Here is an 11412-nt window from a genome sequence, read left to right on the forward strand (position 1 = left end):
AGCCCTGGTCTGTCTGCTGGCTCTGGATCCAGCCTGGGAATCCTGCCTGGGAATCCTGCTGGATCCAGCCTGGGAATCCTGCTGGGCTCAGATCCAGCCTGGGAATCCAACCTGGGAATCCTGCTGGGTCAGGATCTGGCCTGGGAATCAGATTCAGCCTGGGAATCCTGCTGGTTTCAGATCCAGCCTGGGAATCCTGCTGGATCCAGCCTGGGAATCCTGCTGGGCTCAGATCCAGCCTGGGAATCCTGCTGGATCCAGCCTGGGAATCCTGCTGGGCTCAGATCCAGCCTGGGAATCCAGCCTGGGAATCCTGCTGGATCCAGCCTGGGAATCCTGCGGGGTGCAGCGTTTCCAGTGCAGCTCATCCCGGGGAATGCCTCTGCCTTTGCTGTTTCCTTGTGCCACACGGATTTGCCTCCCGCACACACAGGACGGCAGTTCCTGCTCGCACAGGAGCTGGTTTGGGATTCTATTTGATAAAACACGATCTGGTGCCTCCTCTAAAACGGATCTTCTCTCTGGAAAGGGAAATCGAACTTCCCTTCCAGGACAGGTTTGATTAAACCTCCCTTGGGGCAACGAAACTTCCTGCAGGGCGGTTTTACCCCTTCCTCAAAACTTCCTCCCACTGTGTGCTTGAAGGCAGGAAAAGAGGAAAATTCACCTGTTCCCTGTCCCACACCTGGGAGGGCCCCGAGGCCACCCCAAGCCAAACGTGGGAAATGGGAAACCCCAGCAAAGCCTGGCTGGTTTTTAGATTCAAATTTCATTCTGGTTCTTATAAAAAAGTACCAAAGGAGAAGGAGGGGGGACCCAAACCTCTGGGGAAACTCCGCTGCTCCAGCGCCTCCCGTGGGTGCCGGGGCAGGGACCAGCCCTGAACCCCCTCCGCACGCCCCGGGGAGGGGCAGGAGGGTGGGGAGGGCTCGGGGAATATTCATGAGCATTCATGAGTGGGCTGGGCCCGGCCTGCGCGGGCTGGGCCGGCTTTGCTGAGCCGCAGGGACAAGAGCGGCTCCGGTGCCTGCGCTCCGCCGCTCGCAGCGCCCGACCCGGGGAGCTCAGCCCAACCTGGGGAGCTCAGCTCAGCCCGGCCCGGCTCAGCTCAGACCAGCCCAGCTCAGCCCAGCCCGGGGAGCTCAGCCCAGCCCGGGGAACGCAGCTCAGCTCAGCCCAGCCCAGCCCAGCTCAGCCCAGCCCAGCCCTGCCCGGCTCAGCTCAGCCCAACCCAGCCCAGCTCAGCCCTGCCCGGCTCAGCCCAGCTCAGCCCAGCCCAGCCCAGCCCGGCCCGGCTCAGCTCAGACCAGCCCAGCTCAGCCCAGCCCGGGGAGCTCAGCCCAGCCCGGGGAACGCAGCTCAGCTCAGCCCAGCCCAGCCCAGCTCAGCTCAGCCCAGCCCAGCCCGGGGAGCTCAGCCCAGCCCTGCCCGGCTCAGCCCAGCTCAGCCCAGCCCAGCCCAGCTCAGCCCTGCCCGGCTCAGCCCAGCCCAGCCCAGCCCAGCCTAACCCAGCCCAGCCCAGCCCAGCTCAGCCCAGCCCGGCTCAGCCCAGCCCAGCCCAGCCCAGCTCAGCCCAGCCCAGCCCAGCCCAGCCCAGCCCAGCCCACCTCAGCCCAGCTCAGCTCAGCTCAGACCAGCTCAGCCCATCCCAGCTCAGCCCGGCTCAGCCCAGCCCTGCCCGGCTCAACCCAGCTCAGCCCAGCCCAGCCCAGCCCGTGCCGCTCCCAGCCGGAGCGTGCCGCGGTTCCGCAGCGCTGCCAGGGATGCCCCGCGGGGTGAGGGCCTGAAAAGGCGATGGCAAAGCCAAGCCCCATCCCGCTCCTCCTCCTCCTCACGCCGGGCACGGCGCGGGAGCGGCGCTGGGGGCAGATCCCGCACGGCTGCGGGATCCCCTCCCCTGCCGAGGGGCCGGCAGGAGCAGCGGGGACAATTCTGGCTCGGCTGGAGAAGCCGGGACCCCCAGGGCCAGTGGGCACCACCCTGCAAGGATCCGGGGGAGCCACATGAAAGCCAGAGTGGCACCTTCATGGAATCCCGGCGGGGTTTAGGTTAGGAGGGACCTCAGAGCCCACCCAGTGCCACCCTGCCATGGCAGGGACACCTCCCACTGCCCAAGGCTGCTCCAGCCCCAGTGTCCAGCCTGGCCTTGGGCACTGCCAGGGATCCAGGGGCAGCCCCAGCTGCTCTGGGCATCTTCCCATGCCACATCCAGCCATCCCTGAGCAACCTCCCCCTACCCCAGAATCAGCTCCGGGGTGGAGCAGGAGCAGGAGCCGATGGCTTAAAACCAGCCCGGGCAGCCCAGGAAAGTTGGGAAGAGTCGAGGAGGGACATATGGTTCCAGCACTCCCTAAAAATCGAATTGCTGCCTTCAGGTGGCCGCACACCCTCTCCTTCTAATGAGAGAGATATTGAAAGACCTGAACTGTTTATGTGACATTTCAATAAATAATGCGGAGATTTGACAACATTTCCATATTCCTCCTTTAATGTCTGAATGTCTCTGACTTAATCCCAGTTCCTTGGCATTTATTACTGTTTGTTACACTAACAAGTGAGATTATGAGAATTCTAATGAAGGCTTCCCGTGAAAACCTCTGTGATTAAAATGCCATAATAACAGTTGCATGCATTTATGTGCCTGATTATCATAATCTATTTAGCACAAGTAAACACACAAACAGAAGGAGAAAAGCGAGCCCACTGCCACTTCAGCGAAAGGAGAATTGGAAATGAGGGAGAAACAATGTAAATATGTAAATGTCTTTGTGTATTCTTTTTATCTTTTTTTTTTCTCATCCTTGCTCCCCTCCCCAGCCCCCCCGCCCCGTGTGCTAATGAGACATCCACGGTTCGTCACATGTGGTCCCTCTTTGCCGGCCGGGGTGCGGGTTTTGGGCCATCTGCTGGGGCCACCGTGCCGAACAAAGGCACCCCGAGGGCGGGGGGGACACTGCCGCAACCTTTGACATCACGGCCGACGGGGACTGGTGTCCTCCCGGCGCGGGCTTTGATTTGCTCGCTCCCAACGCCTCCTTCGGCTGCTCCCCCGGGAACGCCGGGCCCGCCGAGGCTCCGGCCCCCCAAAACTCTCAGCACGCCGAGGAGAAATCTCACAACATTTCTAATAGAGGCTTCGCCTCCCAGCCTTCTGGGGAGGATCTTTTTTTCATATTAAGAAACAAATCTAGCGACAGCCTCGCGGGAGGGATTGTCCCGCTCTGCTCTGGGCTGGGGCAGCCTCACCTCCAGCGCTGGGGACAGTTCTGGCTGTCTCAGTAAAAGATCAGAAGCTGTTGGAAAGTGTCCAGAGGAGGGACACGAGGATGGGGAAGGTCTGGAGGGGCCCCCCGAGGTCCCTGGCTCAGCTCAGCCTGGAGCAGCCTGAGGTCAGAGCTCCCCGGGGCTGCAGCTCCTCCCGAGGGGCAGCGCAGGGACAGCTCCGATCTCTGCTCTGGGACAGGGACAGCAGCCAGGGAGCGCCTGGGGCTGGGCCAGGGCACCTCAGGCTGGAGAGCAGGGAAAGGCTCTTCTTCCCCAGAGCCTGCTGGCACTGCCCAGGCTCCCCAGGGAATGGGCACGGCCCCGAGGCTGCCAGAGCTCCAGGAGCCTTTGGACAGCGCTGCCAGGGGTGCCCAGGCTGGGGTTGCTGGGGGTCTGGGCAGGGCAGGGCTGGCACTGGGGGGTCCTTGGGGGTCCCTTCCCTCAGGATATTCTGCAATTCCAACTCCTCCACTCCAAGGACCTCCCATAACGCCGGCAGTGAAAAGCCCTTGGCCAGGGAGTGTTTCCACAGAGCCCAGCCCTTGCTGCTTCCACACCAAACCCTCTCTGAAGGCACCAACACCTCTGCCTGAGGGATCGTTGCCAGAGCAACAAAATCCTCGGGGCTCGGTCAGACAGGTGCATTCACCTGTAGCATCAGGAATTTTGGGGAGTTTTCCTTATGAGCACAGGGTAGGGACAGAACAAAGGGATAACCTGAGGGAAAACTGATTTCCAGCGTGTCTGCATGGGAAGCAAAACACATCCATGGGTTTGGGCTCTCTCAGCACTAAAACTTGGCCAGGGCTGGCTCATTTTTAAGGAGCTCCCAGCCAAACTCAAGCCATGGAAGTGAAAAAGAGAAGAAGGGGAGTACAAGAGTGACACAAGTGGCAAAGTGTGACAAAGGGTTCTGAAAACGTTGGTCAGGACACTTAAATGAGAACTGGAATCTCGTGCTGCATTTCATGGGAAGAAAGGCATGGGATGGGTCCAGGGGATGCTGTGATGCCCCAAGAGCTGGAGCCCCTCTGGAGCCAGGCTGGGAGAGCTGGGGGTGCTCACCTGGAGAGGAGAAGCTCCAGGGAGAGCTCAGAGCCCCTGGCAGGGCCTGAAGGGGCTCCAGGAGAGCTGCAGAGGGACTGGGGACAAGGCCTGGAGGGACAGGAGCCAGGGAATGGCTCCCACTGCTCTGGGCACCCTGTGCCAGGGCCTGCCCACCCTGCCAGGGAACAATTCCCAGTTCCCAATCTCCCATCCAGCCCTGCCCTCTGGCACTGGGAGCCATTCCCTGGCTCCTGTCCCTGCATCCCCTGGAAATTGTCTCTCTCCAGCTTTCCTGGGGCTCCTTCAGGCCCTGCAAGGCCACCCTGAGCTCAGCCCAAAGCTTCTCCTCTCCAGGTGAGCAATCCCAAATCGTTCATCCCAGGGGTGTGAGGGGATCCCAGGGATCGGCCGTGCCTGGGAGGGACCTGAGCCTGACAGACACAAGCCCCGGAATCCGGCCTGTCTTTTAAATGGCAATTTAATTATCCTGTTCTCGCTGACAGCGAGCTCTTGAGTGTCAAAAGTTTATAAATAAAAAGGGTTTTTTTTTTCCTGCTGAATGAGAACAGGAGATGGCCAATTTCCTGCATGTTTTTAATCCTGCAGATATCACAAACATCAGCTCTGGTATTTCTGAGACTTCCCTCTGGGTGACTCCTGTGAAGATGAGAAGCTTTTCCAGTCTCTGATTGAATGGGAAGGCATGCTGAGATTTTGGCAAAGCGCGTGTGTCTCCAGCACTTCCACGGAACAAGTGTTAACACAAACAAACCCAGCGCTGGAAAAGAGGAGAGCCCCGAGGGAGTAACAGCCACTGCCCCGCTCAATGAGCTCGAGTTTCCTTCCCGGAGACCGCAGGTACCAAATGTGATAATTGCGCAGGTGGAGCTGCACCGGGCTGGGCTCCGCCCGGAAGTCCAAACAGCAAAATCCATCTGTACCTGACTGAGACGCAGCCAGAAGGAAATTAGTGCAAAGAAAAAAGAAAGAAAACGAGGAAAAGGGGCCGAACCCCAGCGCTGGAGTTTTTCTCTCCGTGACTGCCCCCTCACACCCCAGATCAGCGGGCAGAGCTCCCTGAGCTCCTGTCCCCGCTGGCAGGTGCCGAGCTCTGTGCTCCTGAGGGGTTTGGGGCGCGGCAGTGGCGACCCCAGGGGATCCCTGCAGATCCCGGTCTGAACTGGGAACTTTCAGAGGCTCTGGAGCGGCGCAGCCCAGCCTGGAGCCCAGATGGGAGGCAGACGGCTCTGACTTCCCGAGGCAGCGCCCAAACTGCTTTCAGCTGCGGGAGCTGCAGCCACACCCCGGCCCTCGGTCCCTCGGATGCCTCGGATTCCTCCCGGCCGGAGCGGGCAGCTCCAGCGGGGCCGAGGGTGTCCCTCGGGCTCGGGGGGAATACGGGCAATAAACCCCTCCAGCAATAACCCAATGGCATTCCAAGTGATTTCCAGCATGAAAGCAATAGTCTGGTTTTTATTAAGTTATCACTTCATCATGTTCCCTGATTGCCTTCATTCACGCCTTAGTTGTCTACAGACGCTATTAAAAAAAATAATACATATTCATAGCCCAGCAAATGGGCTCTGCTCCACATTTTAGTGTCAAAATCAAGTTCGGGTGAAGGGCTCCTCTGGGACCCCTCCGGGGCCGCTTCCCGGGATGCGCCAGCGAGGGGCGGTTGCGGCGCGGAGCCTTCCCGAGTCCAGGGAGGGGGAGGTGCGACATTTCACTTGTCATCTCACGGCAGAGATCGTCCCCTTCTTCCTCGCACCCCCTGACAGGACGGCAGAGCAGCACCGGGCTGTCCCGGTCCCGATCCGGGACCCGATCCCGATCCCGATCCCGGCCCCGCGGGGCAGAGCTCGTGTCCAGGCGGATGGACAGTGGTCACCAAGGACATTGCTCCCTTACGGACTGAGATCCCGAGATTTCTGCTGCCGACTCGGAGAGGGGTTTCCTCTCCGGAGAGGGAAGAGGAAAGAAAAGGAAAAAAAAAAAAAAAAAAAAAAAAAGGAAAAAAAAAAAGGAAAAACGGAAAAGAGAAGAAAAGGGAAAAGGGAAAATGAAAAAAAAAAAAAGGGGGGGGGAGGAAAAGGAAAAGGAGAAAAGGAAGGAGAAGGAAAAGAGGAAAGGGAAGGCGGAGGGGAAAGGAAGGGTGATGCCAGAACAGCCTCAGGACACAGCGGCCCCGAGCTCCGGCTGCCCCCCAGCATCCCCACCCGCTGTCCATCCCCGCCCTCTGTCCATCCTTCTGTCCATCCCGCTGTTTGTCCTCGCTGTCCATCCCTCTGTCCATCCTGCTGTCCATCACGCTGTCCATCATGCTGTCCATCCCTCTGTCCATCCTTCTTTCCATCCCGCTGTCCATCCCTCTGTCCAGGCCATGGCTGGAGGAAGTTCCCCCTTTCCCCGCTGTCCATCCCGCTGTCCATCCCTCTGTCCATCCCTCTGTCCAGGCCATGGCCGGAGGCAGTTCCCCCTTTCCCTGCTGTCCATCCCTCTGTCCATCCCACTGTCCATCCCGCTGTCCATCCCTCTGTCCATCCCTCTGTCCAGGCCACGGCCGGGGGCGGTTCCCCCTTTCCCCGCGGTCCCTCCCGGCAGGTGAAGCCGGGCTCTGCCGCGGGCCCCACGGGGAGCTCGGGACCCCCATCCGTTTGACGCCTTCTTCTTCGGAGAAGGACAGGTCCCAGCCTTTAGGAAGGAGAATTGCCGAGCCCTGGCAGACAGGAGGCGAGCGCTGCGGCGTTTTCCTCGTTCTCACGCCAGCGCCGCTGCCCTGGGGGCGATCCCCCCGCCCCGCCGCCCCTCCCGGCCCGGCCGGGGCCCGTTCCCCCTCCGCAGGCCGGGCCCTGCCGGGAGCCGGGAGAGGCGCCGCGGTTGAATTCGTTGTGCTCCTTGTTGTCCTGTTTTCTCCAACGCCGCGGCGCTCGGAGCCGCCAGGCGAAGGCGGCGCCCGGCTCCGGCTGCTGCTCCCCGCAAAATAAAACAAACTTTGCAGAGACAGGAGCTCCCCTCCCCGTCCCGCTCCGCACCTCCAGGGCTCAGCCCCAGCCCCCCCCATGCTCGGGGTGTCCCCCCTGCCCGGCCGGAGCCCGGGCGCGTCCCCGGTGGCCGGGCCGGCGGCAGCGGGACACACGCCGGGCGGCGGGCCCGGCTGTCGCGGGGACAGATTTTCCTAATTGACCTGTTACGGATCATCCCCGCAACCGTTGGGAAACACATTTCCACGCTTCACTTCTTAACGTTTTAAATACATATTTAACGGATGGTTGAGGCTTGCCGGGCCAGCTGGGAAACACACGGGTGTAAAAATAATACAACAAAGGCAAAGGGGCCGGGGGGGCCGGCGGGGAGGGGGCGGCCGGGGGATTTACCCCAGTGCGAGGAAGCTCCGACCCTGTTGCGCGGAGCTGCCGGGGACTCGCCGGGAGCCGGGCGAGCAGCGCAGGAAGGCGGGAGGCATTTCCGAAGGTCACTTTTTGTTCGTTTGTTAACGTCTTTTACTCTTTCTTTCTTTCTCTTCCCCTCTCCTGCTCCCTTCTCGCTGAACGCTTTTTTGGGGCAGATTTAAGCGGCCGCTCCAAGAACTTCTCCGGGTCTCTGCGGGGCCGGAGCCGGGGGATGCTCGGGGCGATTCGCTCGTGGGGAACGGAGAGGCCGAAATCCCGCTTTCCTCCGCCTCTCTTTGCACCACTTGCCGGGGGAATAACGCCCGGGCTCGGGGCAGGAAGGGGCACCGGGCGGGGGAAGCGCCCGCCCGGTGCGTGCGGCGGGGCCGCGGCCGAGCGCTCCCGGGCGGCCGGGCCGGGCACCGGGGAACACCGACGTGCCGGGGGCTGTTTGGTCCCGTCCCCGTCCCCGTCCCCGTCCCCGTCCCCGTCCCGTCCCGCCCCCCCAACAGCTGTTCCCGGCGCTGTCATTGTTGCGTTTTATTATGGATTTGACAAAAGTCCCTCCCCCCCCGCCGCGCCCCCCCCCCCACCTCCGCCGGGCTCCCCGCGCCGCTCCGGCCGGCGCCCCCCCGCCCGCCCGCCCCATCGAGCCGGAGCGGCCCCGGTGACATCAGCCGTCCCCCCGCCGCCGCCGCGGATTGGCGCAGCCCCCCTCCCGCCCGGTGACATCGTTCCTCCCCGGCGCGGCTATAAAGCGGCCGCCGCTCCGCCGCAAGGTGCGCGCTGCTGCCGTGCTCGCCCGTCCCGGCGCGCCGCTTGCCACGGCCGCCCCGCGCACGGTGAGTGCCCCCCGCGCCCGCGCCCCCCGCGCGGACCCCGAGCCCCGGCCCGGCGGACAGGAGCGAGGGGAGGGACGGGACGGGACGGGACGGGACGGGGCGGGAGCCGCCCCCGGCGAGGGGAGGGCGGGCAGCGGGGCCGGTCCCGCCGGGGCCGTCGCTCCCCGGCCCGGCGGAGCGGGCTCGCCGACGGGGCGGGCGCGGTGCCCCGGCGAGCCGCGGCGGGCGCTGACGCGGGGCCGCCCGCGGGCTCTCTCCCCTCCCCGCAGGCTGCCCGGTGCGCGCCGCCGCCTCGCCCGCCGGGCCATGGACTCGGACGCCAGCCTGGTTTCCAGCCGCCCGTCCTCCCCGGAGCCCGATGACCTCTTCCTCACGGCCAGGAATAAAGGCAGCGGCGGGGGCTTCACGGGCGGCACCGTGTCCAGCTCCACGCAGAGCGACTCCCCGCCGGAGCTGAGCGCCGAGCTGCGCAGCGCCATGAGCGCTGCGGGGGTGGTGGTGGTGGACAAGCTGGGCTTCAAGTCCTCGTCGTCGTCCTCCTCCTCGTCCTCCTCTTCCTCCTCCAAGAAGGACAAGAAGCAGATGACGGAGCCGGAGCTGCAGCAGCTGCGGCTGAAGATCAACAGCCGGGAGCGCAAGCGGATGCACGACCTGAACATCGCCATGGACGGGCTGCGGGAGGTGATGCCCTACGCGCACGGCCCGTCGGTGCGCAAGCTCTCCAAGATCGCCACGCTCCTGCTGGCGCGCAACTACATCCTCATGCTCACCAACTCCCTGGAGGAGATGAAGCGCCTGGTCAGCGAGATCTACGGCGGCCACCACGCCGGCTTCCACCCCGCCGCCTGCCCCGGCGGCATGGGCGCGCACTCGGCGCCGCTGCCCGGCCACCCGGGCCACCCGGCCTCGCACCCCGTGCACCACCCCATCCTGCCCCCCGCCGCCGTCTCCAGCGCCTCCCTGCCCGGCTCCGGCCTCTCGGCCGTCAGCTCCATCCGGCCCCCGCACGGGCTCCTCAAGTCGCCCTCGGCCGCCGCCGCCGCCGCCGCCGCCGCCCCGCTGGGCAGCGGCTTCCAGCACTGGGGGGGGATGCCGTGCCCCTGCAGCATGTGCCAGGTGTCGGCCCCGCCGCACCACCACGTCTCCGGCATGGGCACCGCCAGCCTGCCCAGATTAGCCACCGACACCAAATGAGCCCCTCGGCGGGGCGGCCCCGCCGCGCCCCCGGCACCTCCAGGACCTACAAACGCTCCCCGCCGGCGGCAGCGGGACCGCCCCGCTCCGCTCCCGGGGCCGCCGGAGGGGCGGCAGGAGGGGATGGAGCCCGGCCCGGGGTCTGCCCTGCACCCCGAACGCCGGGAGAAACCCCCCGGCACGAGTAAAGCCCCGCGCACCTCCTGTATTTTTAATTTTCCGACGTTGCCGAGGACTCCGGAGGAGGGGAGGGCGGCGGTGCCTGGGCTCGCCGCTAACGGAGGAACCAGAACTGCAGAGGGGCTTTGGCTCGTTCCTTCGTTCGCTCCCTCCCCTCTCCCGGACTCGTTTCTACGCGCAGAGCCTTCCGAGCCGCTCCTGGCTCGCATCCCCCCGGACAGCCCATCCCGGGGGGCTCCGGGGCCGCCAGGAGCGGCGGCGCTCCGCGGGGAGCTGCAGCCGGGAAGGTCGGGCTCTTCCCCGCTCTCCGCGCTCCCGGCCCGCCGGGGGCTGTGTCGGTTTTCTCTCCGGTGCGGGATTTGTAAATAGACCGAAAACGACGCGAGTCCGCTCTGCCTGAGCTTTCCGTCCGTGCACTTGTTCTGTGTCAGCCTCATGAGTGAAAAAGGGGTCGGTTTGCCTTGATTTCCTTCCTTTGGGTTCTTGGGGTTTGTTGGGTTCTTTTAAGCGTATAACACGTTTGTTTCGGTTTTTTTTTTTTTTTTTTTTTTGTTTGTTTTTTTTTTTTTACGTTCCTGCCGCCTTTAACAAAGTTTGAACTCTTTAACGCTCTTTCTTGCGTAGGAACTTTCACCCTGTCCGTGTTGCAATACTGAGAACTTGGGCTTGTTTCTGAAATAACAACTTTTCTTATCGCTGCCCCTTGCAGAGATTTTATCATCTGTTTATTTTTGTAAAAAAAAAAAAAAAAAAAAAACCAAAAAAGAAAAAGAAAAAAAAAGTTGCTAAATAATATTTATTACTTGTTTGGTTGCAAAAAAAAAAAAAAAAAAAAAAAAAAAAAAAAAAAAAAAAAGGATCCACTGTTGAGATTTTAAAGAAATAAAAAAATTTAAAAAAAAAGAAAAGCATTTAAAATAAATGTCCTGTTCCTCTTCCTCGCTGTTCCGGGGAGGCGGAGACAGATGGGGAAGGGATGGGAATATTTTTGGCTCATCCTTGACTTTCGAGAAGTTTTTTGTCAGTTCGCTTCGCCGGCGAATCAAAACCGTTTGAGGCTTGGGTTTGGGGCTTTTTTTTTGTTGGGTTTTTTTTCCCCTTCCTCATTTCTTCCACCTAGAATCAGGGCGGCAAGTAAAAAACGACCGGTACCGCGTCGGTAACGTGAAAATTTCTGTCTGTCGAATCCAGCGCTTGGCAAAAGCGAAATATTAATTAAATATTAATTCGGGGAGAGGAACCATTCAGCTTGGCGCTGGGGAGTCCGCTCCCTGCGACGGCGTCTGCGCATTTGACCTTCAACTAAAAACCCACCAAACGAAAATCCAGGCAAAAGAAAATTATTTGGGGACAACCCCTGATTTTTTTTTTTTTCCCTCCCGAAGCCGCTCGTGTCTGTGGCCCGGTGAGATTTTGGCAGTTCCGGGCGCAAGTATGGGGGCAGGAAATATTCCGCACACCCCGAGGAAAGGGCTCCGGTGTTTCTGAGGAGA

At 61.7% G+C, this 11412-nt stretch overlaps 1 protein-coding gene across 1 annotated transcript; it reads left to right on the plus strand.

Moving 5' to 3' along the window:
* Positions 1-8472: 8472 nt before the first annotated feature.
* LOC128803653 (oligodendrocyte transcription factor 2) lies at positions 8473-10720 on the plus strand. The gene is made up of 2 exons (XM_053970796.1): positions 8473-8545; positions 8815-10720. Exon 2 carries the CDS (start codon positions 8852-8854, stop codon positions 9737-9739), a length of 888 nt encoding a protein of 295 aa, XP_053826771.1. The 5' UTR covers positions 8473-8545; positions 8815-8851; the 3' UTR covers positions 9740-10720.
* Positions 10721-11412: the final 692 nt, after the last annotated feature.

The sequence above is a fragment of the Vidua macroura genome, chromosome 2 (genome assembly GCF_024509145.1).
Source record: "Vidua macroura isolate BioBank_ID:100142 chromosome 2, ASM2450914v1, whole genome shotgun sequence".
Lineage (NCBI taxonomy): Eukaryota > Metazoa > Chordata > Aves > Passeriformes > Viduidae > Vidua > Vidua macroura.